The sequence below is a fragment of the Salvia splendens genome, chromosome 17, assembly GCF_004379255.2.
Source record: "Salvia splendens isolate huo1 chromosome 17, SspV2, whole genome shotgun sequence".
Classification (NCBI taxonomy): domain Eukaryota; kingdom Viridiplantae; phylum Streptophyta; class Magnoliopsida; order Lamiales; family Lamiaceae; genus Salvia; species Salvia splendens.
This window is the reverse complement of record NC_056048.1, coordinates 859,723-886,589: the sequence shown is the minus strand read 5'-3', so window position 1 is coordinate 886,589 and position 26,867 is coordinate 859,723. Positions and strand designations below refer to the sequence as shown.

The 26,867-nt window shown below is 38.5% G+C and overlaps 5 protein-coding genes and 1 non-coding gene across 6 annotated transcripts; 2 read left to right on the top strand and 4 right to left on the bottom strand.

Moving 5' to 3' along the window:
- Window positions 1–69: 69 nt before the first annotated feature.
- On the bottom strand, window positions 70–6,699 carry LOC121775330 (ribosome biogenesis protein BOP1 homolog). The gene is made up of 19 exons (XM_042172406.1): window positions 6,426–6,699; window positions 5,104–5,433; window positions 4,724–4,798; window positions 4,285–4,446; window positions 3,767–3,921; window positions 3,511–3,628; window positions 3,279–3,380; window positions 2,953–3,106; window positions 2,741–2,849; window positions 2,541–2,643; window positions 2,283–2,433; window positions 2,077–2,203; window positions 1,898–2,004; window positions 1,745–1,815; window positions 1,562–1,622; window positions 1,100–1,327; window positions 933–1,017; window positions 459–637; window positions 70–376 (listed from the first exon to the last, which is right to left on the bottom strand). The coding sequence occupies exons 1-19, from the start codon at window positions 6,549–6,551 to the stop codon at window positions 291–293; spliced, it is 2,529 nt and encodes an 842-aa protein (XP_042028340.1). The 5' UTR covers window positions 6,552–6,699; the 3' UTR covers window positions 70–290.
- LOC121775372 (protein NDR1-like) lies at window positions 6,550–7,209 on the top strand. Its single transcript, XM_042172453.1, has 2 exons — window positions 6,550–7,100; window positions 7,182–7,209. Exons 1-2 carry the CDS (start codon window positions 6,550–6,552, stop codon window positions 7,207–7,209), a joined length of 579 nt encoding a protein of 192 aa, XP_042028387.1.
- Window positions 7,210–8,091: 882 nt separating this feature from the next.
- Window positions 8,092–13,024, bottom strand: LOC121775083 (kinesin-like protein KIN-14N). The gene is made up of 17 exons (XM_042172052.1): window positions 12,819–13,024; window positions 12,185–12,445; window positions 11,925–12,069; window positions 11,708–11,817; window positions 11,504–11,623; window positions 11,208–11,411; window positions 10,786–10,995; window positions 10,626–10,700; window positions 10,364–10,510; window positions 10,102–10,240; window positions 9,899–10,008; window positions 9,628–9,789; window positions 9,337–9,545; window positions 9,160–9,241; window positions 8,964–9,068; window positions 8,771–8,875; window positions 8,092–8,398 (listed from the first exon to the last, which is right to left on the bottom strand). The coding sequence occupies exons 1-17, from the start codon at window positions 12,861–12,863 to the stop codon at window positions 8,216–8,218; spliced, it is 2,412 nt and encodes an 803-aa protein (XP_042027986.1). The 5' UTR covers window positions 12,864–13,024; the 3' UTR covers window positions 8,092–8,215.
- A 3,542-nt stretch (window positions 13,025–16,566) lies between these two features.
- Window positions 16,567–16,639, bottom strand: TRNAA-AGC. Its single transcript has one exon. It is a non-coding gene; the product is annotated as a tRNA-Ala (tRNA).
- Window positions 16,640–17,255: 616 nt separating this feature from the next.
- Window positions 17,256–22,512, top strand: LOC121774933 (formin-like protein 5). Its single transcript, XM_042171845.1, has 6 exons — window positions 17,256–17,843; window positions 18,940–19,594; window positions 19,682–20,351; window positions 20,439–20,638; window positions 21,139–21,374; window positions 21,460–22,512. Exons 1-6 carry the CDS (start codon window positions 17,697–17,699, stop codon window positions 22,312–22,314), a joined length of 2,763 nt encoding a protein of 920 aa, XP_042027779.1. The 5' UTR covers window positions 17,256–17,696; the 3' UTR covers window positions 22,315–22,512.
- A 1,736-nt stretch (window positions 22,513–24,248) lies between these two features.
- On the bottom strand, window positions 24,249–25,410 carry LOC121775051 (probable histone H2A.1). Its single transcript, XM_042172006.1, has 2 exons — window positions 25,124–25,410; window positions 24,249–24,685 (listed from the first exon to the last, which is right to left on the bottom strand). Exons 1-2 carry the CDS (start codon window positions 25,310–25,312, stop codon window positions 24,473–24,475), a joined length of 402 nt encoding a protein of 133 aa, XP_042027940.1. The 5' UTR covers window positions 25,313–25,410; the 3' UTR covers window positions 24,249–24,472.
- Between the last annotated feature and the right edge of the window lie 1,457 nt (window positions 25,411–26,867).

Sequence of the window (26,867 nt, the reverse complement as noted above, 5' to 3'; positions counted from 1 at the left end):
AAATAATATTACCCTCAGATCAGATGATGTCACGACACAATGGTTAGTGAAATTTCATGTAGTACGAAATTTGAAAACTTGCGATCAAATTGATAAATTCTAAATACCGAGATACAATCGACATATTTGCTATATAAGTTACATCTTTAAATGCCAATATATTAAAATGCTACAATCTGAAGTTAATAACCGTCAAACAACCTCATCAAATCGAATCAAAACTTGTCCTCAACCTCAAGAGAGGTGTGAAGGGAGCTTAGCAGCCTAGGGTATGAATGGTGTATGAAGAGCTAATGGCAATAGAGCTTAATCAAGGAATCTGCGCCGGCGGTGAACAGCCAAGGTTGCCTTGGATGGAACTTACAGTCCATAACTCCTGCACAAACCACCCGAGCCGAGTACAACGATTATTAACATGTAAAACATCCTCCCTACCAATATAAAAATCCGCTAGTTACCTCTTCCATCGAAACTGGAATGCCCTCGAAGAATCTCCAGGGGAACTATCAGTGGGTTTTGATTAAGATCCGAATACACCATCCCATGGAAAACGTATGCTGTGCAATCATCTGAGCTCGACACAAATAAAGGGTAGGAACGATGGTAGGCAACACTGGTGATATCCTTTCCATGGCATCTGCAAAATTGGACAGGCACGATAAGCAGGCAAGAATCTGGATCCAGCTTTTTTTGTGATTATTAACAAGCAAGCAGGCTAAAAATAGATTTCAATCTTTCAAAACGATGAAAATGGTCATAAAAAAGAAGGCTGCACGATAGATAGAAATTGAAGGTATAGATAATTAGAGTTTGGAGCAGGACAACGAGGAGAAATACTAGGCGGCCCTATCATGAAATACAATACGGGACTGCATAGCAAAGAGTGAAAAAGAGTCAAATAACCATAACCAAACTCATCTCAGAGTCATTACCTAAGGACTTTATAAGGTTTGGATGAAAGGTCCATGTCAAACCAACACAATTTTCCATCTTTGCTTCCAACAATGGCATTATCACCTGCATTATAAGGGATCAGACCATTGTGTACTCGAACACGTGTTGGGGGGGCGGGGGGTCAGTCAGAAAGAGAAAGACATACCACCAGGGTGGATAGCTAGGGAAGAAATTTCACGGACACCAGGTTCAAGTTTTTTGACAAGTTTTTGCTTCAACAGATCATAGACGCGGACATCCTTTTTCGTCGCAGCAAAGAACATGGAGCGTGTAGGATGGAAAGCACTTGCAACATGAATTCCTTTTGTCTTGAATGGAATCCGTTGTGTAAGTTTTTTGGAGAGTTGGTGAACTAACACTGATCTTGATTCGCGTACATTTAAGTTAAGGAATATCAATCTGAGCAAGCATATAGCTACCATTACAAAACCGGGATGCAAGCAAACTACAAATTCTTGCATTTGTAACGCATATAACTATTTGTATATATAACAAGCTCTTCTAATTCACTCTAGTATATGTTAGTTACTATTATTGGAGACCTAATTTTCAAAAATTAAAACATACTGAAACAACTACTGCATATATATAGCCGGGAAAAGGATATCAGATGGCATGAGAGTTGAAAGATAGTCTCCTTTACGATGCCATTCCACTTTAGTAACAGTCTGCAATTGAGCAACAATGCGTCATTATCCCGTAATAGAAAACGTTGATAAATGACAGATTGCGGAGAAGCATGAGACAAATATAAGTTGAGATGTGGAAAGCAATAAAGCAAAAAAAGCACCTTAAAATGCTTCAGTCTGATTCCTCCATGTGTATCGTCCTGAAGCCAGTTGACAATAGATTCATTTGTATCTGAATAAAAAGTTGTTAGTGTGTGGAAAAAGGCACTGTGCTGCTGTGCATAAAAATTGACGAGTTCACTCATTATACTTACTGGAGTCATCAGCCTCCACCTGCGGTTGAACATGGAGAAGATCTTCGATCTTTTTCTGATGTTCATCACTTCCACAACTGGTTTTCAAAATGAACACATCTTGGCCCCTGAAGATTGAGTAAGTTACTGATATATACCATCAAATGGAAGTTAAGTTAAGGCTCTCAGATATTTCTTACGCTGCTACAGCTAATATAGGAAGCTCAGGATTCCATTCAACCTCGTTGATAGGTTCACCTATATCCCAGATCTGGAGACACCTGCCAGTTTCAACTTCCCAAATGCGGACAGTCCCATCTTTTGAACCTTAATCAACGAAAAAGTTCGTTTAGATACCAGTTCTAAATACTTATATTTTAGACTTGAAGCTCATTAGAGATCGAACCAGAAGCAAGCCACTGTCCTGTGGCCTCTGCAGAAATAGTCACCACTGGGCCCTTATGACCTCTGTACTCGAGATAACAAGTTGTTGGATACGGTTTAAGATTTCTAGGGCTTGGCAGCTTTGGTTTCAAAGATTCAGGATCAATATTAATCTGGAAATTTGAGCAGGAAATAATATGTGATTAATCTCACATTTACCATCAAATATTATTTTCCAAACTAAATTCAGAATTCATCTAAGTATGTAAGTAATACGTACACGTTTCTTATGAACTCTTGGACATAGATAGAGATCCAAACATCGATCGAACGTCTCTTGGACAGCTTTCTCATATGCAGGAACACTTCTCAAGGAAGTATATCTAAATTTCACATCGAAACAATATAATTAGAACTCCTGGCACAACGCTTCTGACAGAAGTAAAGATCATCTACTGGAACATAGAACGGAAAAATTACTGTTTTGGTATAAACTTAGGCCTGTCCTCCTCAAACATGAGCTGGTAAGCATTAATTTCTTCTTGTGTCGGGATGTATTCTAAAGAGGGATTATAAGACTCCTCGTGACCTGAAAATATATAACACAATCCATCTTGAGATCGTGAAAACTTGAAGAAATACTAGTTAATTAAGAATATCCACTCATTTCAAAATTCAGATAGCCAACAAACCCGGCAGCTTAGGTTTTGGAGCAGGAATATATGCCAATCCCTGTCTATCAGCAGAACTGGCTTCACCCCACAAATCATAAAATTTGGGCTCTTCCTTTGGTTTGTCATCAAGCTTAATCTGCCCATTCCTGATGGCCCGGACATACTTGACAACCTATAATATTAAAAAAGGTTACACACAAAATCAAAAAGTTTTGGAAGTGCAGCTCGTAACTGCATCTGTTTGCTCAAAGCATGACAGGATGATAATATGGAAAGCAACAAATCACCACAAGATCAGAAAGTAGATATGGAGTAGTAGAACTAACAAGCATGAAACCACATACCTTTTTAGCATCCCACTTAGAAGGAATGAAACGTCTCTTTGGTTCTGGTGCATTTGATAGTGGATGCTTGGCACCATCCCAAGTGAACCAGTCAATATAAGACTGCAGAGCAAGACAAAGAATAATCAGATTCCACAATCAACAAAACATACATAATCAATTGAAGTGAGAGTAGCAAATGCCTAAGTACAAAACCAATAAATTTGATCATCAAAATGAGAATATTACGCACAGGATATGGATCAAAATCAGCATGAGGTGCCTTTGAATCCATCATTCTCCGGATGAGATTGATCTCTTCTTTTGTCAACTCCACTTCCTCGTCATTGTACTCATCAATTATCTTACGCCTGAATGCCATGCAAAACACAAACTAATCACCACAATGCATCTTGCTAGGAGTACATATGCATAGAAACACAATGTAGGAATAGACTATAGGCACTCTGCACTTTATAACAGAACACTGGTTTCAGATATGGACTCACCAACTCTTTGCATCATCAGTCCTTGCAAGAAAAGAATCGAGCTTGCTCTTTTTCTCTTTTTTCTTGATCTTCTTTCCAGATAGATCATATCCAATATGTTCTTCATCCTTGTACCATTTCAAAGGAACATCTCCAATAGTATTGCGAGGTGCAACCTGATTTGAAGAAGTAAACTCATAAGCAACACATTTCAAACAGTTTGTATGACTCTCAGTTTCTCAGACAGTTTTTTCATCAGTCACCTAACAAACTAAGTTAGGCTGATTAAATATTCAAGCATGCTAAATTGCAAAAAAAAAGGAACAAAGACCAATTTTGATTGGCAAGGACTTTGTAAAATAGGTCAGCATAAACTTATGGTCTTACACCTATAAAGAATTGGAGTTTCTTTTCCTTTTCTTATAGACAAATTACTTATTCTTTTCCCCTTTGGGTACTTGGGGATGTAAGGAATTCAGAAGATAGAAGGGATGTTTGTGATATCAAAATAAAACTGGTACGTGAAGTCGTGAATATACCTCATCTTCAGACGAGTCACTCTCCTCAACTATTTCACGTGAATCATCACTCCCGCCAGTGTTGTCTTCAACCCCATCATTATCATGTTCATCAGCTTTGTCACCGTGGGGAGAGACTGCATTATCATCGTCCTCATCATCATACCTGGATTGAAAAGTATCCTGTAACAGCAAAACTCATATTTATATAAGTACACAAAGCAGGAACTTAATGGATAGCCTGATTTTCCTCATATTGATGCTGCAAATTTAACTATACAGTATACATGCAACTTAACAAAAAACCATGTCTCCAACAATATCTAGACATCGTTGTTGAAAAACGTTGTGGACAAGCAGAGATCTAAACATATCTTCACAATAAAAACCAGCTCCAACAACTTAAGAAATAGATAAGACCCAAAGTATCAAATACTCCTATTTGCCAAAAACTGTGTACCTCATCCTCTGAGACAGAGAGATCACTTTCTTGGGATCCAGATTCATCACTTGAGCCTTCACCCCCCATCAGAGTCTACAAAATTTACAAATGCAAGATTACATCAATGAACTGGAATACTGGATATTCTATTTATGCATACTAATTACTAAAGCAAACACAATCCAACACATATGAAACGCCGAAGTTCCTATAGCTCAACAATAGACATTTGGTTCCATAAAACCTAAGAGTCCATTTAGTGAGCAGGTGCGTCAATTTTATGAGCAAAATGAAAGTTATGACAAAAGTTTGAAAGCCATTTAAATCCCAATCATAATGAAAACACGAAAACTAATTGATGAAAGCAGAACTAGGTGTGAGCATGACTAGAAACGTACTTCATCATCGTCATTTTCACTATCTTCGAAGTCCGAAACAAAAGGTGAATCATCAGAACTCGTTTCCGCTTCTTCAATCCTCTTCTCAATTTCAACCAAATTACTCTCCTTCCGTTTCTGCAAGTCTTTCTCGTCTGAGCCGTTGAGATTCCTCTTCGACCTCATTTTTTTAGTGGTTTGAGAGCTTGACAACAGTCGCAGGAGTTGCCGTGCCGCCGAGAAAAGAGAGAGAAATCTGAGTTTTAGGCTGCGGTTAGGACGGAGGGAGGATTTTGACACCGGTGGCGGAGGCTTCCGGTAGAGAGCAAGCTGTTTTTTGGCGGAGGCTTCCTGGAGAGGTAGTGTAGGGTTTTAGATTTTTGGTATATTGATAGCAGAATTTATTTATTAATAAATAAATTATGATAGTTAGTTGTAGTACTAACAATGTTAAAATAGTTTTTAATAACCATATTTTGTGTTCCCAATTTTTACTCTGTAAAAAAAATTGATTTATATTCCATTTTGTTAGGGATATTTTTATAAAACCACCAAAGTTGTATATTCAAAAAATGAGTCATTCAAAAAAAAATACTCCATGGGGTGTTCGGTTGTCAAGATTAAATCTCATGATTAAATATATATCATGTTTGGTTCATAAGATTGAACTCTTCAAATTAATCTTAGATGGATAGTCTCATGTTAATTAGTCATAGCCTCCCCCTCCAACTAAAATAATCTCACCATTTAATCCTAGATGGATAGTCTCATGATATTAGTCATGGCAACCGAACGCCACCAAAAATGTATTATCTCTATCTCCCTAAGTCTCCATTTGTGCACTAACCTAACCCTAGCCTTTGAATGAATGCAAGAAAAAGCACAAATTAATTTGTTATACTCATGAATACAAAACAAAAGATATTAATATCTTGGTAGCATTTCGAGTACTTCTAGGTCCATTTAGTATGTCTTTATTAAAAATTCATTTTCATTTATGTTTCACATTATACTAACTTATTTTACGTACATTTTATTTTAAAAAAATTGAAACTCATATTCCATTTAACTTTTTAAATTCATTTTTTTATGTTTATTTTAAAACTCAAAGAAAGTTATACAGATTGAGAGTGTTATTCCATTTTGCATTAAAAAGGCCAACTCGAATAGTCCGATTTATTCGTACCATCATTCGAATGCTTCTCTCACGCTAAAGCCAAATTGGCTTTTTCAAGAAATTGCTTAGAAAGAGATGGAAATCCATGTACTCCCAATTGGCTTTCCCCACTATTCCACTTTATATTTATACCAAAGACCAAGACTCAAAAAAATCCAAAACTTACCCAATCATCAATCATACCAAAAAAAAATATCTCCGGCGAAAGGATGACAGATTCCGGCGCCGGCGGCGGGTGCTGCCGCTGCTGCTGCAGCTTCATAATCACCTCCGGCCTCACCGCCCTCTTCATGTGGCTCAGCCTCCGCACCTCCAACCCGACCCTCTCCGTCGAGAGCTTCTACGCCGCCGCCCTCAACGCCTCCGACGCCGCCGCCCGGGGCAACCGCACCGTGTTCCTCGACGTCAAGCTCGCCAACAGCATGAAGGACAAGGGCGTCCACTACGCCAACACCACTTTAACCCTATCATTCTACCGCCGCCGCCGCAACTCTTCTTCTTCCTCCTCCGATGATGGTTTGATCGCCGTCGGCGACTACGCGTGGCCGGGGTTCCACCAGGGCCACAAGAAGAGCACGCGCCGCCGCGCCCTGGTGGGCGCGGCGGGGGTGCCGTGGGCCGAGGCCCGGGACGCGGTCGCGGGCGGGGAGGGGGTGGGGTTTCGGGTGAGGGTGGCGACGAGGGTCAAGTTCAAGATTATGTTTTGGTATACTAAGAGGCATAGGCTGGAGGTTGCCGGAGATGTTCAAGTCGACGCCACCGGTGGGAAGGTAGGCAAGAAGGGTGTGAAGCTTAAGTCAGCGGCGGGGCTGGGTGGCGGTGGTGCCCGTGGTTGTTTTTGGTTTGTATGTTGTTTTGTTGTGTTGATTTTTCATTTGAATTAGTGTTAATTAGTGATGGATTTTTTTTGGATGATTTGTAGTTCAAGATTTGTGGAATGTGGTTTGTGATATTCATTTTCTATTTTGGTTAACAATTTGCTTTTTCTTAATTTGATTATTTTGTTCTTTGACTTTTTTAATAAGTCTAAACTTAATGATCTTTTTGTTTTCAAAGTTGCAACATAAATTAAAATTTGATAAAATGTTATGATCTTTATAGTAATTTACCCTTAGTACATGTCAATAATATGATATGGAGGAAAAGACACATGTATTAAAAAAATGTTCTATCTGTCCTCAATAGAGGAGTTTCTTTTTGATACATGATTTAAGAAATTGTGTTACAATTGAATTGAGTGAAAGGAGAATAAAGTAGGAAGAAAAAAAAATAGAGAGATGAAGAGAAAATTAAAAAATAAAAAATAAAGTAAGAGAGAAGAAATATGTTTGCTTTTTCAATCAAAAGAAATGACTCGACTAATGAGACAATCCAAAAAGGAATACGACTCAACTACATAAAGACAGAGAGATAACCCTTTTGGTAAAGGAAGTTTAATACTCCCTCCGTCTCGGACTACTTGCACTTATTTCCTTTCTAGGCGTCCCAAGTTATGTGCACTCTTTCCATTTTTAGTAAAAATTATCACCTACAGCCGCAATTGTTGACTTTGCTATACACTCATTCCTTAATCTCCGTGCCGAAAAAGAATTGTGCGAGTAGTCCGGGACGGAGGGAGTACTACTTATATAAGGAAGCATAATTAAAAGCTTGTGATTATGGAAAAAGTTTGTACATAGGCTCAATATAAGGAAGCATAATTGTTGTTATTGTTCTGGACAGCTTCTAGAAGCAGTAAGAAAGCAGAATGTTTGTTATGAAGCAACCACACTACTCTAAGAGGTCATGATTCAAACGGCCTAAATCATGTATAATATGAGAGAGAAACTGAATTTGTGGTAAGATTTGATCATATATTATCAATGAGAATGTAATGACACCTTATACAACACAAAATCACACAAGATTCTTTAGGTTAGTACTTGTAAAAAATAAACACAGTTTGTGAATATCAGATCAGCCAATGCTCAGACGAGAATCCGAATAAGACTTGAGGCTTGTTTGGCGCCTCGGCACGCCTATTTCACAAGCATTGACCCTTGCAGCAAACCTCAGTGAACAAATTGATTCACCTACTGATGAAGGATCCGGCGACACGTTCACAAACATCAACGTCTTTGAGTCTCCACCTAAACAAGGCTGCAGCAGACAAGAAAAAACCAGAGGGCGTATTTAGAGATTCATTTGTGTTGCCAAAGCAGATATAAGCTCAATGGTTTATACTGTTGGGCCTAAAACAGTTTGTATCTAATGACAGTGAAACCAATTAAATCTTCAATAATCTAAATGACAACGGAAGAGTTTCATATTCACCCCGTATGAATCTAGGAGTTTTTGCTTGCATTGTTTTATTTGGTCTACATACTGAAACTGATAATATTCAAGATAATGCAGGAATAGACACGAAAGATCCTTTTTTGGCTCTCTCTTTAGCCCTATGTCTAATAAAAGGTGGAATGAATGCTTTCATAACACATATGACAGAGAAACAGTGTTTGGTTGAACAATCACCTGGAGAAGATAGGTTAACTTGGAGTTCCTATAAGGCACATGCTCCTCCTTCTTGGCCAAGGCAAATATAACATCGCTTAGAGACGATAAGCTTTTATTAATGGCCTGAGTAAGGGTGGTGATAACAGATTGTAACAGAGTCGAAATGCTAGATTTGCTTTGAGAAAAACAAAGATGGTTGTCATTCTGATACCTGGGTTTCTTTCAACCGATCTCCAGTAGCGCCACTCTTGGATAACCTCTCACTACCAGCAAGGTCGATCAGATTCAGAACACCTTGTACTTGTTGGTCGGTACTCTAGTAACACAAGTAGAAAGAGATATCCATACGTGTTCAGTTGTATGAATGCTAAGTTTGGAATCGTCACAAGATATTTGAAGAGCAATACCTCATTAAAACCCATGATTCGCAAGGTGAAGACAAAATGGCTCCTTGAAGATTGTTCATTCATTTGTGTCTTTCCTACGGACCTAAAATTCAAGTATAACGAAAATGTAAATAAATTTGATACTGAAAACTGCTCATGCTTGAAAGAAAAGGATAAAGGTAGCATGAATATTATTACCTACTCTGCGCTGCCCGATCTAAGAGGTACGAAACCTCCTTGCTACTACGAACATCCATGATTGTAAGATCAGAAACGTGAGTGTTTCCATTTGCATCATGTTTGATAGTGTATTGCTTCCCATTTTCTGGCCGAGATGCATCAGAGATTGATTTGTTTGGGGCTAACAGATCACGGATTGTTTCATTATATATTTCAAGCATTGAAACCTGAAAAGTTGATTATAGTGATAAGTTGAAGCCAACGAAGAGAAAAATGTTTGAAGTAAACAAGAGATGATGCAACAGTCACCTGCATTTCATATTTCCATCCTTGGGCCTGCAGAATTTGTCGCGTCTCAAATACCTGTTCCAATGTTCTCGGAATCAAACCTCTTTGATCAGGTGATTCTGGCTTGCCCATCATGGTATACGTCTTGCCAGAACCGGTTTGCCCATAGGCAAAGATACAAACCTGATTATGCACTCATGCTTTTAGTAACAGTTTGAGTTATCAGCAAATTAAAAGTCTACAAATATGAACTATTCATTATCTCAAAGAACATTGCGCATAATAGACTCACCTTATAGCCATCGAGTGCACTTTGTACAAGCTGTGATATCTCCACAAAAACTTCTTGTTGGGACGTATCAGGCACGAATGCTTTGTCAAAAGTGAAAGAAAGCTTTTGCCCTGACAAGAAGAATTAAAAATGGATGAGAAATGGAACAAGAGAATATAAATCCACCGAAAATGTCAATCTTCAAACTAAACAAGTAAGCTCACCATTTTGAGTTACATCAATGCCTCGACCCATTGTTTCTGTAGCTGTTGGGAAAGAGATAACTTTTGTGTCAGCTCCAACTCCATCATCAGACAAAAAGGGCCTCACTCTACAAAAGACGCGGATGTTCCCTTTCAACTCCTGCATTGACAAATTGATCTCAGGAACAAATTACATAGAAAAATCTACTACAAAAATTAAGATAGACAAAAATATTTTTTTTTTAAATACTGAAAAATGATAAAGTGTAGGTACTGATACTACCAAGATAGTGTTGTGCAGTTTTTTGCGAAGCTTTTCTCCTTCTGCGATTTTGAACTCTGCATCAGCCAATCGGTCTTGTAACTCATGAATAAATATATTTTGTTCCTCGAATTCAGATCTTGTCTCCGTTGCTGACATGTCTGATAGCTGGCACAATATACAAAGCACGGTTGTGAATCCAGAATAATAAAAAACTCCATTTTCTTAATTTAATTATAAAATATATATATGCCAAAGACATTCCAAATCAACAACGAAGAACCTTTAGCTTCTTTTCTGCATACGCCAGCTGCTCCTGCAGTTGTCTAATTTGCACTGTTTGACTACAACACGTTGACTGACAAAGGAAAAGAATGGCTATCAGAAGATGCTTCCAATGCTTCCCAATCGTCAATTTTATATCAAGCGACAAAAAAACAAACCTCCAGCTCGTCCATTTTGCCACTGACGCTCTCTAACTCAGCAACAAACTTTCCAGTGGATTCTCTGTACTTCACTACTTCAGCTGATAGAGCATGAACTTGAAACAGCTGTCGATCACGATCATCTCTTATTTTTAGCAAATCACCTTTCAAGCTGGTAACTTCACTAGCCAGTGCCTCCTTTTGTTTTATAGCTTCATTTTGCGAATCCTTTTAAGATCAAGCATATACAAGCATAAATAATTATATGATGAAAATGTATCAGCATAGCAAATAGCATCTAGCATTTCCTTTAGCATATTCAAGAAACACAAAGATCTAGTAAATAAACCAATCGCATTCACATAGCATATTTAAGATAGCTTATGTTCTTTCAGTTTGAATTCAGTGTAAAAGGTCACAAACTGAAACAAAAAACGCACCCTTGAGGTTGCAAGTTGCTCTTGCAGAGAACTATGATGGCCTCTCAGTGTACTAAGGTTTTCCACAACTGCCGCCTTCTCTTTCTCAACATGTTTTAGTGTCTCATTAGTTTCATGAAGTTCAGACTGCAGTCTACTATTATATTGTTGTAAGCTTGTGTTGTACTCTTGTAACCTCTTGTACATATCATTTTGTGATTGTATCTGCACGAGACATTAAACACCCAGAAGAACACATTAGATGGACAATTTATAAACAATCCTTACCAATATGCTCCTATGTATCATCTAAATACCTTCTGGATGTTACTAGCATTGTCTTCTTGAGTTCGCTTAAGCTCTTCTAGAAGGGAAGCTTGCACTTTCTCAGCAGCAAGTTTGGCCTCTCTTTCTTGTTCTAAAGAATCCAATGCTTCCTGTATTTTAACAGTTAGTTCTTTGCAGTGGCTGGAACATTAGCTACCCAAAACTGTGTTTAATGTGTCATGGCAGTTTCATACCGATTTCTCTAGCTGCACTTTAGTATGATTTTCTTGCAGTGTGTCTAGGTTTTGCCGCAACTCCATGATAATCGAATTCAATTCATTATCCTTCTCTTTCATCAGCCGTTCTGACAGTGTTCGCAAAAGTTAAAAGAAAATTCATGTTAGCAAAAACAATTTCAGCATAAGCCCTATAATCGAAAGTTCAAAAAACCTGAAAAAAGTTAATCCTTACCCACATCACTGCATTTCTTTTCTGAAACTTCCAACAAATTCTTGAGCTTCTCCTGCTCGGTTACATAATTCCCTTCCAGATGTCGGAACCACCTAACACACTGCTTAAGCCTCTTTATGCAGTCCTCCATTTGTTCTTTCTTTTCCTGAAAAAAACAGAAGTGCCCCGAATCAACATATAATCAACAGATTCAACCTCATACCCAACTGTGACCCAACTGATCAATTAAAAATTTAAAAGACAAATCCCACTCAAAATACCTTGAAGTTGTAGTTGAATTTATTTTTACTTGCTGGTTTCTCGCTGAGCAAGGCCTCTACGTCCTCCTTGGTGAACTCAATAACTCCACAGTCTGCACCCGAGCTGCTCGACAGCTTACTGTTAGGAGGTGGATCCTGTCCCCCATTCACCACCGAAAATGCTTGCCGAGCTTGTGGCCTTCCCACAGTGCCAGAGGTCACTTTAGTGCCTCCAATCCGCCGCCTCTTATCCACCGTAGCCTCATCGCCACTGGGCTTACTCTGCATAAACCAATAGCAACCCCAATTCAAAATCAGAAATTTAAACCACACACCCTCGAAACTACCGAGGGAAACAACTGTGTCTTAGCTCCCTCATCGAAAATGAAAAGTAATTCAATCAAAACTATCCCCAGAGATTATCCAATCAGACATACCGGCAGTCTTCACTGCACAATTAAAAAAAAAACATGAGGGATTTCTTAAAGGCATAATTTTAAACCCTAATTTTGCACAAACACCGCACAAATACAGAACCACCACCCCGAATTAGCTTAATCATGTACACGCATCTAAAGAAATAGGAACATTGAGGCAATAAACGAATCCAAAGTGACCTAAAATCAAGAATAATTGATAGTGAAACGGCACTCACATGTGAAAGAGCGGGAGGAGGCTTGTTCTGGTTCTTGGAAGCCATACGCAGGGGGGAAGGGGGGGTTAACGGAGCTCTCTCTCTCTAGAGCAGGAAATTGGGAGCTGAAGAAGAAGAGATCCGGATTGAGAAGAGCGTATGGACAAAGATAAAGTGAGGGTCAGATTTTGAAATGGAATTCAAAATTGAGTGTGGCGGTAGTTTGCAACAAGAGGAAATATCCGTTATAAATTGAACTTCAAATAAGTTTTTTCAAGAATTTTTTATATATTAATTCATTTTTATTTTTATTTCAAAGTGACTGAAGCGTGGTGGTTGAATAAAATGATTGAAAATTTTTGACATGCAACGAATAGGTGCGAAATTAATGAAATAGTGTCAAGCTTTACCGTGTTTGTGCCCTATCGGGTCAACCCGGTAAATATATGATAAAATTCAGGTCGGATTCGGATAACTAGCTAATAATTAATTACTTTAAATTTTTTTATGATTGGGTTAATATTATACTTTATCATTTGTTCACTTTTCATATCTCGTCGTCATTCATTCATTGCCTTCACACAGCCATAACCTCCACTACCATGTCGTCGTTTGGTCATACTCAATCGCATCACGTTTGAATTGTTTCGTGTCATCATCGCTTGATTGTCATGTTTGGTTTGTGTCATTATGGTGTCATGTCAGGTTTGTATTTGGCTTAAGGATTTTGTTTACTTGTTGTGTCAGGGCTTAGCTTTAAGAGCATCCGCATCAGTGCTCGATGCGGAGGACGGCGCCGCGCCGCTGGCGCGGCACCCCCTGTTCGCCGTTGTGCTCTTGCTGACGGCACGGCGCTGCTCGATGCATCGAGCACGTCCGTGCCGTTGAGCAGTGCGACGTGGCGTGTTCTATTCGCCAACGGCTTAGCCGTTGGATTTTCAATATTTTTAAAAAAAATCGAAAATAATACCCCCCCAAAAAAATCGAATTCCCAAAAATATAGTTGTTTTATTAACGTTTTTTGAATTTTTTTTAAAAATTTTAATCTCAAAATCATCTATAAATACATACATTCATCATCCATTTTTCACATCAAATTATCTCTCATTCATATTTTTTCATACAACACATCTACATCTTCCTCTCTCATTCAAACTCTCTCTAAATTCAAAATTGGATTTCAACTATATCATTGCGGAAGCGGAGCGCGAAGAACAAGAATACTATGAACAATATCGTGTCGCCTATGAAGCCTATGTCGCCGCCGCTACCCCCCGCCCCTCCCCTCCTCCTCGACCAACTAGATCAAATCGCTGCTACATCCCACGTAACCGGGAGGGAGCCCACGAAAGGCTCGCTGCCGACTATTTTTTCGACCAGCCGCAATTTCCGGAAGATTACTTCCGGTGCTGTTTTCGCACGTCAAAACGGTCGTTTATGAGTATTGTCAACACATTGTCCGCCCGTGTTGAATACTTTCAATCACGTAGAGACGCAATCGGTCGGCAAAGTATCTCGGCGTTGCAGAAGTGTACTTGTGCCCTCCGACAACTTGTTACTGGGCAAACGGCTAACCTCTTCGACGAGTATTTGCATGTGGGTGAGTCAACTGGAATCTCATGCCTCAAAAATTTTTGCGCCGACGTTCGTTCTGCTTTCGGTGAGGAATTCTTTCGGGCACCCACCACCGAAGATTGTCAACGGTTGCTTCATCTTCACGAAACAGTCCATGGTTTTCCCAGTATGCTTGGCAGCATTGACTGCATGCATTGGAAGTGGAAGAATTGCCCGAATGCTTGGAGTGGGAAACACTTAAACTGCCACAAAGGCGGCGGCCCAATGCTTATGCTTGAAGCGGTCGCCGACTACCGCCTATGGATTTGGCATGCATATTTCGGCGTTGCCAGATCCAACAACGACTTGAACGTGCTCTATTCTTCACCACTCTTCAATGATGTTTTGAATGGTGTATCACCGGTGATCGACTTCACCGTCAACAGAAATTCATATCACATGGGTTACTATCTTCCCGATGGTATCCAGGGGCAGAGCTAGGAATTTGTAGGGAGAGAGGCAAGTTTACATATGAGAGAATTTTAAGAATTTGAGGAGGGGCATTTAAGAAGAAATTGAAAAAAATAAATTGTAAAATACACAATATATATATATATGAATATGAAAATGTGAGGTGGGGCAATTGCCCCTCTCTTCTTGTATCTAGATACGCCCCTGATGGTATCTACCCAAGGTGGTCGACATTCATGAAGATGCCCAGCAATCCGCAAGACCCGAGACGGGTTCTTTATCCGCAGTGTCAAGAATCTGCTCGAAAAGACGTCGAAAGAGCTTTTGGGTCCTTCAAGGCCGATTCAACATTGTGAAGGCTCCGTCTCAGCTGTGGTACGCTAATAATATTGCCGACATCATGTACACGTGTATTATCTTGCACAACATGAATATAGCTGACGAAGGGCCGAGGACGGCTAACTTTTACGATGAGGATGAAGTCGGAAGCTCAGCCGCGAGGTCTCCCACACGCCGAGGTGTGCATACAACTGTGCGCGAGAGGATCGAAACAAGACACACAATGCGCGATACCAGAACCCACATTGAGCTACAAGAAGACCTAATCAAACACATTTGGGCGAAATTCGACCACGAGTAGTGGGTTTTTTAATTTTATGAATTTAATTATGTACTTTTTAACTTTTAGGACTTTAATTATGTAATTTTTAGTTTTTATGATTTTAATTATGTAATTTTTAATTTTTTAGTAATTTGTAATAGTATTTCGGGTATTTTTAATGCATTTTAATATTGTGGAAATATTTTTTATTTAAATTGAATAATAGAATGGTGGGATCATTGAGCATGTCCTTGCGGAGGTGTATGGATGTAGGTGTTGTGCTCTTCGAGAAGAGCAGAGAATAAAAAAATAATAAAAGTGGATCCAGGCCTCACTTCCATGCTCTTTGGCAATGGCATGAAAGGGGATGCTCTGACTAGTTGGATCCTTGGCAAGTTAATACAATAACAATTCAACCCTCTTATTTTGTTAGTCCTAGTTGAAGAGCACATAAAAATGCCATGTTTGATAGGTCAAATTTAGCCCAAAATAAAATTACTAATAGATTAAACTTAGTGTTTGGTAATTATGGTATGATTCTCTTCAAATCCTATGTGATTGTTGGTATTCATATCACAATGCTACATCACAATGACAAAAAATAGAAGGGGCAAAGGAAGTCGACGTTCGTTGTTCTTCAACTTATCTGTCGTAATCTTTACATGTGATTTGTTATATCCCGATCTTGCAGTACAACGAGGGAGATGGGGAAGGGAAGGGGAAGCGGGGCAACGACCACTTGTGAATCTTTCAATTTTTTCTATCGAGATTCTTCCGTCAATTTCTTTTTATCATAATTTTTTTAGTTACGATTCTTAGGTTTGCGGAACATCCAAAAACTAGTCATTTTACTTTTAATATCTAGATTTAAGGGTAAGACCGAAGTTGAAACCCTATAATCAGCTTGTTTAATACTAAGTACTAATAATCATAGTACTTTGTACGAGATTGTCATAGTTTGGAAGTAAAATACCAGCATTGATACATTTAAATTTTAATTAAAACATGTATCGCATTGTGCAATACGCACTTAATAATTAACATATATGAAGATTAAATTTAGATGACTCAATGATAACACTAAAAACCTAAAACAATTAATAATAGAAATAAATAACCCTTTAAAAAACTAAAATGTTGAGATGGAGATGCGGGGTATCGATCCCCGTACCTCTCGCATGCTAAGCGAGCGCTCTACCATCTGAGCTACATCCCCTTGTTGTGTAAAAGTTTTTTGTTACATTATACTTATAATATTGTTCTTACTGTACTATTATTACAATTATGTTTTTAGTTTCTCAATTTGTATAGTGTATCTATTGTATTCTCCATCTTCTTTGTCAATCTTGAAAGTCTATGGTGCTTCAATTGCTAGACTTTAGTTCACTTGTCGGGTCATATCTCCTCCATAACATGTCTGTTCGTTTTCTTATCGCTAACAATTCCGTATTATATGCAAATAATCTTTTCGATTGTTTCAAGTTAAGAGTTTTCTTAACGAATCAGATATATGTTTGACTAAGTTGTTTTCAATCGATGCGATAACAATATAACTTGCATGATTTGTCCATATTACTTATAATTAATTACTTATCGTAGTTCGGCTAACAAGTACTATCAGTACTCATATTTAGGAGTATATAAACTTTATTTCTATAAATTCAGTTATAATTATAAGTCAAAACAGAAGTACATGGCATTCTAGAGAGGAACAAAGATCAATACTAGTCCTTGCCATTATAAATACTCTATATATAGTAGAAAATAAAAGTAACGAAATGAATTAGACATGAATGACAAAATATTCTAAAAGATCTAATTAAAGAATTAAATTAATCTTTGGTGGAAAGAATTCTCCAGGTCAACTCACGCGGTAGTCTGCCCATTTCTCCTTCCTTTTCTTTCTCTTTCCCTTCACATTATAACGCAGATCCGATGTAAAAACCAAGGATTTTTTCTTATTCGATTCAACTTTTTACCATCTTTTGATTGTTTCAAGGAGTCCCTTTTCTTGTTTTTATATCCTGTCAGCCTTGTTAGATTGCGCCGCCTTTCCCCAGTGCGATTTGAGCTTATCTTTGTGGAATCTTTGAGGTGTGGCATCGGAATCGTTGAGAAATATTGAGTTGGGTTGGTGTAACTGTTGCAAAGATTCGACCTTTGAAGTGTTTCCTGCGGAGTTTGGCAGTTTTAAATAGAAAAAAGGCTCGTTTTCTCCCTTTTGTTTCTTAGTTGGGAATGTGTTATGAGAAGGATTGTGTGTAGCTGGAGAGATGAAGATTCAAGAAAGGAAATGGGTGTTTTGGTTTGTGGCTTTTGCTGTGCTTTCAGCTGTGGTTGTAGCTCAAAGCAGGATGGAGGAAGAAGAAGATCCTTTGGTGGCCTATTTAGTAGAATCAGGGCTCTTAAATCTGGAAATGGTATATATATAGCTCATGCTCTTCTTCGAGTTTGGTTTAGTGTTTATACATAACATGTGTGATATATGGTTTTTAAATTGTTGTGAAAAGATATGTTGTGGCTTTAGAGTTCTTTGAAATGTGCGCAAGTGTTGTGGTCCTTTTTTTCTGGTGATTATGGAGTGTTACTTTATGATCTTATTGGTGTTGTAATACTTCACTGTTGTTTGGACCGCGTTACTTTTGAAAATTAGCCTTGATTGATAGATTATACTATAGCCTAATCCATTGTTACTAAAATGGATTGCAACTTTGGGATGTCTCAGTGCTATAATTTCTTTTATTTGAGCTAATTTGGCTGGATTAATATCCCATTAGAAGGTAGGCTTGGATAATATAAAAAGACTCAATCATGAAAAGTAAACACCCCCTATGGATGTTAATGTGTAATCAAGGGGGTTTTTTGTGAAGGGAGTGGGGTGTTTATCAATGTAAGCACACTGGTTTAATGAGTGAAAGCTTTCTAAATTATCCCTTTACCTCACCTCTAACTTCAGTTGGGATATCTATACAAAGTTCATGTTTATACGTAACATGTATGTGATATGGTTTTAAAATTGTTTTGAGAAGATATGTTGTGGCTTTTGAGTTCTTTGTGAAATGTGCAATAGTGCTGTGGTCAGTTTTTCTGGTGATTATGGAAATGTTACTTTGTTATCTTGTTGGTGTTGTAATGCTTCACTGTCGTTTGGACCTACGTAACCTCCGTGGGGGCATTTACTTTTGAATATTTGCCTAGATACATAGATAATACTAAAGCCTAATCCATTGTTACTAAAATAGATTGCAACTTTGAAAATCTCTATAATTTAACTATTTTTGCTTGGTTCCTATTCCAATTATAAGGAACGTTTGGATAATACTAATCTCTTTTTAGAAGCTTTTGATCGTTTTTTATGAGTATAGCATCTATGCTAAACTGTTACTCGAGCATTGAACTTTCATCTTCTTCAGCGTTTCCTATGGGTCGTTTATTCTAGTTTCCACAAGAAGTTTACTTGTTTATAACACATACTGCACATCCAATATGCAATATCTGATGGTATTTGTACTGCAGGGTGAATTACTGAACGAAAATTGTCGGCCTCAGTTGAAACTAGCACAAAAAACTTTACAAGATCTTGAACTTGTGAGTGGTAAATCTTCGAGAACGGAAATGCACCAATCTGTCAGTATCTTATTACCTCAGGTTCATCAACTCCTTATAGATTGTGCAAGAGGGAAAAGTTTCGTGCTTCGTAATGTGGAAGGAGAAAAGAGTTTTGGTTCTCGGTATACCAGGTACTTAAAATTCATGTTCGACCTGCCCTGGTCTTCTAGTAGACGCAAGCTAGCTCAGACTCCTGGAGAAGCACCCGCTCCATCGCCAACAAGTTTAGCACCAAGTCCAGCACCTTCAGTTCCTCTACCTCCTACTATTATTCCATCCAGTCCTCCTCCCGTATTTCCATTTTTCCATCCGGATGTAAACTCCAGTTCACCGCCAGCTTTGGATGAACAAACTTCTCCAGGTGCTTCTAACCAACAGTCGAGCAATGATAAATCCCACAACAGAACTGTTGTTATAGCCGTCGTGGTAACAGCTTCTGTGACGCTTGTCATTGTTGTGGTGCTCTTTATCTTCTGTCGCAGATGCTGCGGGATTGGTCCTGGGCGGGGTAAAAATGACGAGAGGCCTCTTCTCAGCTTAAGCATAAGCGATTACTCTATTTGTACGATACCTTGTTTATTTACTACATCATTTTAAGTCTCGTATTGCACTCGCTCGTTGTTTACTCATTTGCTTTCGACTTCTGCAGCCTCTCCACAGATGTCATTCGGTCTAGGAAGTTCCGTGGATGAACAAAAGCTCGGTAATCAGTCATTCAATACTAAAGTTAACCATAACAGAGTTGGTGGAAACTACTATGGAGAATCACATACACTAAGCAATTCGAAATTCGAGATCCCATTGGAAGTCAGGAATGGGGCTGCTACCAACTTAGCTGGAAACTCTTTGATGTATGAACCTGATTTGCTTCCATTGAGGCCACCCCCCGGAAGGCGAGATTCTAAACGACATCCGGCCAATAGTGCTGCTCCAGCTCCTCCACCACTCACCGTCCCACCGATGAAGTCCACTGCTGGAGCACCTCCTCCACCACCTGGACCACCTCCTCCACCTCCGTTAGCTCATGGTGCAAACGCTGGCCCCCGTCCTCCACCTCCACCTCCTATTCCGTCTGGTGCCAAGGCTGGTCCACCTCCACCACCACCTCCAGGTCCTGGTGGCCCTCCACCTCGGCCACCACCTATTGGCTTCAAACCCCCTCGACCTGAACCTCCCGGACCAAATCCTCCATCAGTTTCAACTCAAGAACCCGAGGCTGGTAGTAGTAAAACTAAACTGAAGCCGTTCTTCTGGGACAAAGTGCTGGCCAACCCTGATCATTCGATGGTTTGGCATCAGATAAAATCCGGTTCCTTCCAGTAAGTGTAGTTTCCTCCCTCGTTACTCACATTATTGATTATTTCATGCTAGGCCCATCTTATAAATGTAAATTTCGTTACGAGCAGGTTCAGTGAAGAGATGATAGAAAATCTATTTGGTTATGCTCCCGCAAATAACAAGAATGGAGCAAAGAAAGAGTCCTCGTCCCAAGATGCTGCACCACAATATATTCAATTAATTGACCCCAAGAAGGCACAGAATCTGGCAATTCTACTTAAAGCGTTGAATGTTACTACAGAAGAAGTTTGCGATGCACTAGAAGAAGGTATTTTTTTCCCTTGCCATTCTACTTAATTTGATTTTTTTGTCTGCCTAAGACGTATCGTCTAATTTTGGCAATATCTCGGCACTCAACAAACGGGGACTCCTGACATTATTATAAAATCTAGAAACTCTGAAGACAAGAAGTTTTGCTTATATTATGGCCTTGTAGAAAATCGAGCCCTTTCTACATTTTTTTGTCATCATGTTTAGGATTTATCATGATACTTGAAATGATCACTTCATTAAAATCTATCCTTAGTTACCACATGCTTCAATTTATGTGTTATTTCGCCAAGTAATAATATTGATTAGATGCATATGAACTTAGGTCAGAGCTTGCAAATTGTAGTCGTTCAGTTCTCTTGGAGGTCGATCGCGTGAATTTATTAGTATATAGCTAGGTAGCACATGATCACAACGAAGATGTTGTTTCTTGATGTATGGATTTCTGTGACTTATTCCACATCATCAAAAGTATTGCTGACCTTTTTGACTGAACAGGTCACGAGCTTCCTTCGGAACTAGTTCAAAATCTACTAAGAATGACACCTACATCCGACGAAGAACTGAAACTGAGGTTCTATGCTGGTGAGCTTTCTATGCTGGGTCCCGCAGAGCGGTTTCTGAAAGTGTTGGTTGATATTCCATTTGCATTTAAGAGGCTAGAATGCTTGCTTTTCATGAGCACTCTTCAAGAAGAGATGACGACACTAAAAGAATCTTTTGCGGTTTTGGAGGTGAGAAAAATAAGTCAAATCTCGATTGCTACACTTTATTGATCATATTCATCAAATCATCGTGTATATTTGTTCGCGTGTACAGGCTGCTAGTTCCGAGCTGCGACAAAACAGATTATTTTTCAAGCTCCTGGAGGCCGTTCTCAAAACCGGGAATCGTATGAATGATGGGACTTTTCGTGGCGGTGCACAAGCATTCAAGCTCGACACGCTTCTCAAGTTAGCAGACGTGAAAGGAACAGACGGAAAAACTACACTTTTACACTTTGTCGTCCAGGAAATAATCCGTTCCGAAGGCGCAAGAGCTGCACGAGCAGCGAAAGAGACAAGGAGCATGTCAAGCGTCAACTCTGATGACTCGGCTGAGGACCCCTCTAGCGAACCCTCGGACGAGCATTTGAGGAGCCTCGGCCTCCAGGTGGTCTCCGGCCTGAGCAACGAGCTCGAGAATGTCAGGAGGGCCGCCCTACTCGACTCCGACAGCTTAACAGGAACGGTTTCCAAGCTCAACCACGCGCTGGATAAAGCTCGTAACATCCTGAAATCCGAACTGAAGAACATACCTCCAGAAAATGGCTTCCATCAGACGCTGAGGAGCTTCGTGCAGAACGCCGAGGTTGACGTGACTTGGTCGCGCGAGGAAGAGAAGCGGATAATGGCGTTAGTGAAGAGCACTGCGGACTACTTCCATGGGAACTCCGGGAAGGATGAGGGCCTGAGGCTATTCGTCATTGTTCGCGATTTCCTCATAATTTTGGATAAAGTATGCAGAGAAGTGAAAGCTGCGCCGCTCAAGCCGAGCAGAGCGCCTAAGAATGGAGATGCAACGGCAGCTGCTCCTGATCCGCGACAGGCTGCTACAGCGGATCCTCGACAGCAACTCTTCCCAGCCATCGCTGATAGGCGAGTAGATACGTCGAGTTCAGAGGACGAAGCGTAGAAATGTAGGTACGAGCTCTGAGCATTGGCACTCTACCATGTTTTTGGGCAAGGTTGGAGTTGGAAATATATGATCTACACCTCTTTTTAACTACTCATTATTCTTTGTTACTTTATCTGTTTTGTTTATAGTTCTTCCTTATGATTTGTTATTGACTTTGATTATTCTGAAGTACTAGCCAGTAAATTATTCTACAAACTTGCTATTTTTTTTAGACAGTGAATATTTCTCAGTTTAATATGTTTGTTTACTGAAGAATGTGAAATACGGAGTATAATGGATTAAATAGATGGTCAGTTTATTTTTATTTATTCATAGTAGTACTATCTCTTTTCAATAATAGTTTGAGACATCCTAATAATATGGGTTAAATATACAGTATTTGGTTGATTTTATAAGCTCTTTAAGTTTAAGTAGTTTATAGGTTATTTAGGAGATTATGAATTCTTCATAAGTATTTGGAACACAAACTTCTAAGCTATCAAAATAAGCTCCAACATTTATAAACGTTCTAAAAATAGTTTATTCTAATCCAACTTCTAAGCTATCAGTAAATTTACAAAATAATTATAGTATATCTCTAACTCTAAGGCCATGTTTGGTTGGCGGGAAAGTAAAGTTGGCAAGGAATATGATTCCTAGGAAAATGAATCTCTAGAATATAATTCCTAATAACTTTACTTTCTTGTGTTTGGAGAATACCAAGATTTTAAATTTTGTATTTCATTTAAACACCAAACTAAAGATAAACTTATTATTATTTTATTTTTAAAAAGAATAATAATTTTTTTAATAAATTATTAATTACAAATGACGACAATTATATTATTATTATATATATTATTATGATGGATAGTTTAAATATGAATCATTCATCACAATATATAATAATACAAGTATAATTATAGTTACATGGAGTATTATAATCATAAATGATTATAATAATAATATAATAATAATAATTATTATTATTATTATTATTACTACTACTACTATTACTATTATAATATTTAAGGATATTATAATTAAATAAATTTTATAATTTAGAATTTCACTACGATTTTATTAATTATTTATTTCTAAAATAATAATTAGTATTTATTACAATATAATTTATATTATATAATTATATTTTAATTTTTTAATAAGTTATTAATTATTATTATGATAATAAAATTATATATAAATATTATAATACAATGTTATAATTATGATCATTTTAATTATAGTTATTTATTATTCTGAAATTAAGTATGGTTTGTAATTTAAAATTATTTTTAAAACATTGTAATAATAATAATAATAATAATAATTAAATATGTAATAATCCTAAAACTGGGAAAAAGAATACCTAAAAAAAGTGAGGATTCAGAATTCTGGAAAGTTGTACTAACTTTCCTTGTTCTTGGGATTTTGATTACTTTCCCAGTTTGATTAAAAATCGAAACAAACACAGGATTTTAAAATTTAAGGAATCAGATTACTTTCCCAAGCAGAATCCTGACAACCAAACATGGCCTAAATTCTCTTCAATAATTTATAAGTATATATCTCTAGCTCTTAATTCTCTTCGATAATTTTATCTCCAACTCTTAATTGAGTTAATTCTCTATGATGTCCTGTATATTCAATTATTCACACACTTCGACAACTTATTAACTATTTTAATGATAATTCTCAATTTCAAAATATAAGTTTGTACTACAAAAGAGTGATCATTGAATGGCACTTACATTTATATCATTCAAATATATTTAGAAAGATAACAAAGATTAGGACTTTGACACATTTAATTTCGAATATTTAGTTGATTTTGATATATTCCAAATTCATTCAAAAATGCTAACACCGAAAACATTATAATAATCAAATCCATCCCACTTTATAAGAGCCCATGTCGAAATAAAACCAAAACAAAACAAACCAAAAGAGGATTAAAAATTTAGCAGAATTTGATTTCATAAACGCTCAAGAATGTAACCTTTTTCCATTACTATTAGCTAAACCAACAAAAGAAGGGATTGGGATTCCAGCCACCCATTTACAAAGACTGAATGTAAAGAAAGCTCCGGTCAGTTCACTCCCTACCAACTGCATCTAAACACAAAACCCAACAAACTGTAGAATGCTACTAAACTAATTCCGACTCATCTCCAGCTTAATCCTCATCGGCAGCAGACGGCTTCGACGATCCTGTCTTCTTTGGGAGCAGCAGGTTGTGGATGTTGGGCATAACTCCGCCGTTGGCGATGGTGACATCTCCAAGAAGCTTGCTCAGCTCCTCGTCGTTCCTCACAGCCAGCTGAATGTGTCTCGGGACAATCCTCGTCTTCTTGTTGTCCCTCGCGGCGTTTCCGGCCAATTCAAGAACCTGAAATCGAATGCAAATTATTCATAAATCACGTCACAAATGTTCCAAACCGTGGATTTTGAAGGGTGTTAAGCTAGGGACGGTTTCAAACCCTAAAATTTGGGGAATTTCACAGATCGAGAAAATTGATTGCACTGAAAAGACGTTGAGTAGCAAAAATCATGAATTCGAAAGATCCAGAGGCCAAATTTGAAACCGGGTAAAAGAAGGTAAAACATAATTCAAACCCTAAAATTTGGGGATTTTCAAAAATCGAGAAAATTGATTGCACTGGAAAGACGGTGAGTAACAAAAATCATGAAATCGAAGGATCCAGAAGCCAAATTTTCAACCGGAGTACATCAATTTCAGCAAAAAACTGGGAGAAAAGGGGGGGAAATAAAAATTCAAAGCCCTAGATTAAGAAACAGAGGTGAATCGAAAATTAAAGATAATCACCTCAGCTGCGAGGTACTCGAGGACGGCGGCGAGGTAGACAGGAGCGCCGGCGCCGACACGCTCGGCGTATTTTCCAGCCTTGAGAAACCGAGCGATACGGCCGACCGGAAACTGAAGGCCGGCCTTGCTGCTTCGAGATGTGGCCTTCTTGGCCGCTCCGGATCCCAGCGTCTTTCCACGACCCGCCATTGCAATATCTTGGAGCTTTGAGAGAGAATTGGATAGATGGAGAGAGATATTTGTTAGGCGGAGGAGAAGAGATTCAGCCAATCGATGACGTTGAATTTATGGTCTGTGAGTGGTTTATATAGTGATGGGGGAATGCATATGAGCCAATCAATCAGCTGTGAGCGGATCGTGAATTGTGACCGTCGATAAGCGTGCGGGTGGACGGATGGATATGGAGATGGTTGGTGCGCAGGATAAATTTAACCGCCTTTGGAATAAATTTATTTGGTATTTTTTCAAAATTTGGATTTGCGTTTACTATCTGCGGGATGCCCTCAGGCCTCAACCGTTTAAAAATAGAATAGTTTAAATAAATTTTATGTATAGTTTTATGATTATATAAATAGAAAGAATTGTATTTATGAAACAAAGGAAGTGTTGGATGAAATGTATAATTAGATTTACTTGTTGGTTTGATTAAGTTGTTTTCATTTGTCTCATTTATGATATTAAAACATAATAGTACTTTTTAGAATATTGTTGGTGATCATTATTATCTAACTGTCTGAGCAATGATATCATCTTGTATATTTTTGACACGTGACAATACGTGGAAAATATCTAGGCATAAAAAATCACGTACAATGTTTTTTCATCCAATTAGATCTTGCGCAGCAAAATAATAAATATATTTTCTCTTTCGTCGTTTGATTTATCTTTTTAGGCCATCCACAATAGGAATAGCCCAGCAATAGCCCAGCCACTGCCACATCATCAGCACTAAAAATCCTTCTGCCACATCATCAAAACAAGCAAATAGCCCAGCAATAGCTCAGCCATAGCCCAACCACATACTATCCACATCATTATTAACAAATATATACAAAACGAAATAATTAAAAATCACACAATATACGGAATTAAATTTACGACACAAAAACGAGAAAATTCACTAATATTAATAAAATATAAAAAGTACATTAATTAAAAAAAATTACATAATTAAAAAAAACTAACGGCGGTCAATCCTCCGTGCCCATAACTCTTCAATTAAATCCTTTTGGAGTCGAATATGAGCCGCCGTTTGGCGCATGTCGGCGTGTGCTTGTAAGAGGCCGGCTTCATCGTGAGGTACCCCACTCCGTATGTTGGGGGCGGCCACGCCGTGGCTTGGACCGGCTTCATTATCGTCGTTGACCCAATTGGTCAGTTCGCCACCTTCATCTTCGACAATCATGTTGTGCATGATAATACATGCGTACATTATATCAGCAATGCATTGGACTTCCCACAAACGCGTTGGACCCTTAATTGCCGCCCATCATCTTCGACAATCATGTTGTGCATGATAAAACAAGTGGTGCGAATGAAAATGACGAACAAAGCGCGTATATATAGTGTTTCGAAAAAAAAAATTAATTTTTCGCGCTAGGCGGTGCGCTGGGCGATCCGGGCGCTGCAATAGCGCCGAACGGACCGTTCAGCGCACCGCCCAGCGCTGCGCGGTTTCTCTCTCCAATCGCCCGCTGGGCGGCTGCAATAGATCGCCCAGCGAACCGCCCAGCGCCGGCGCTCG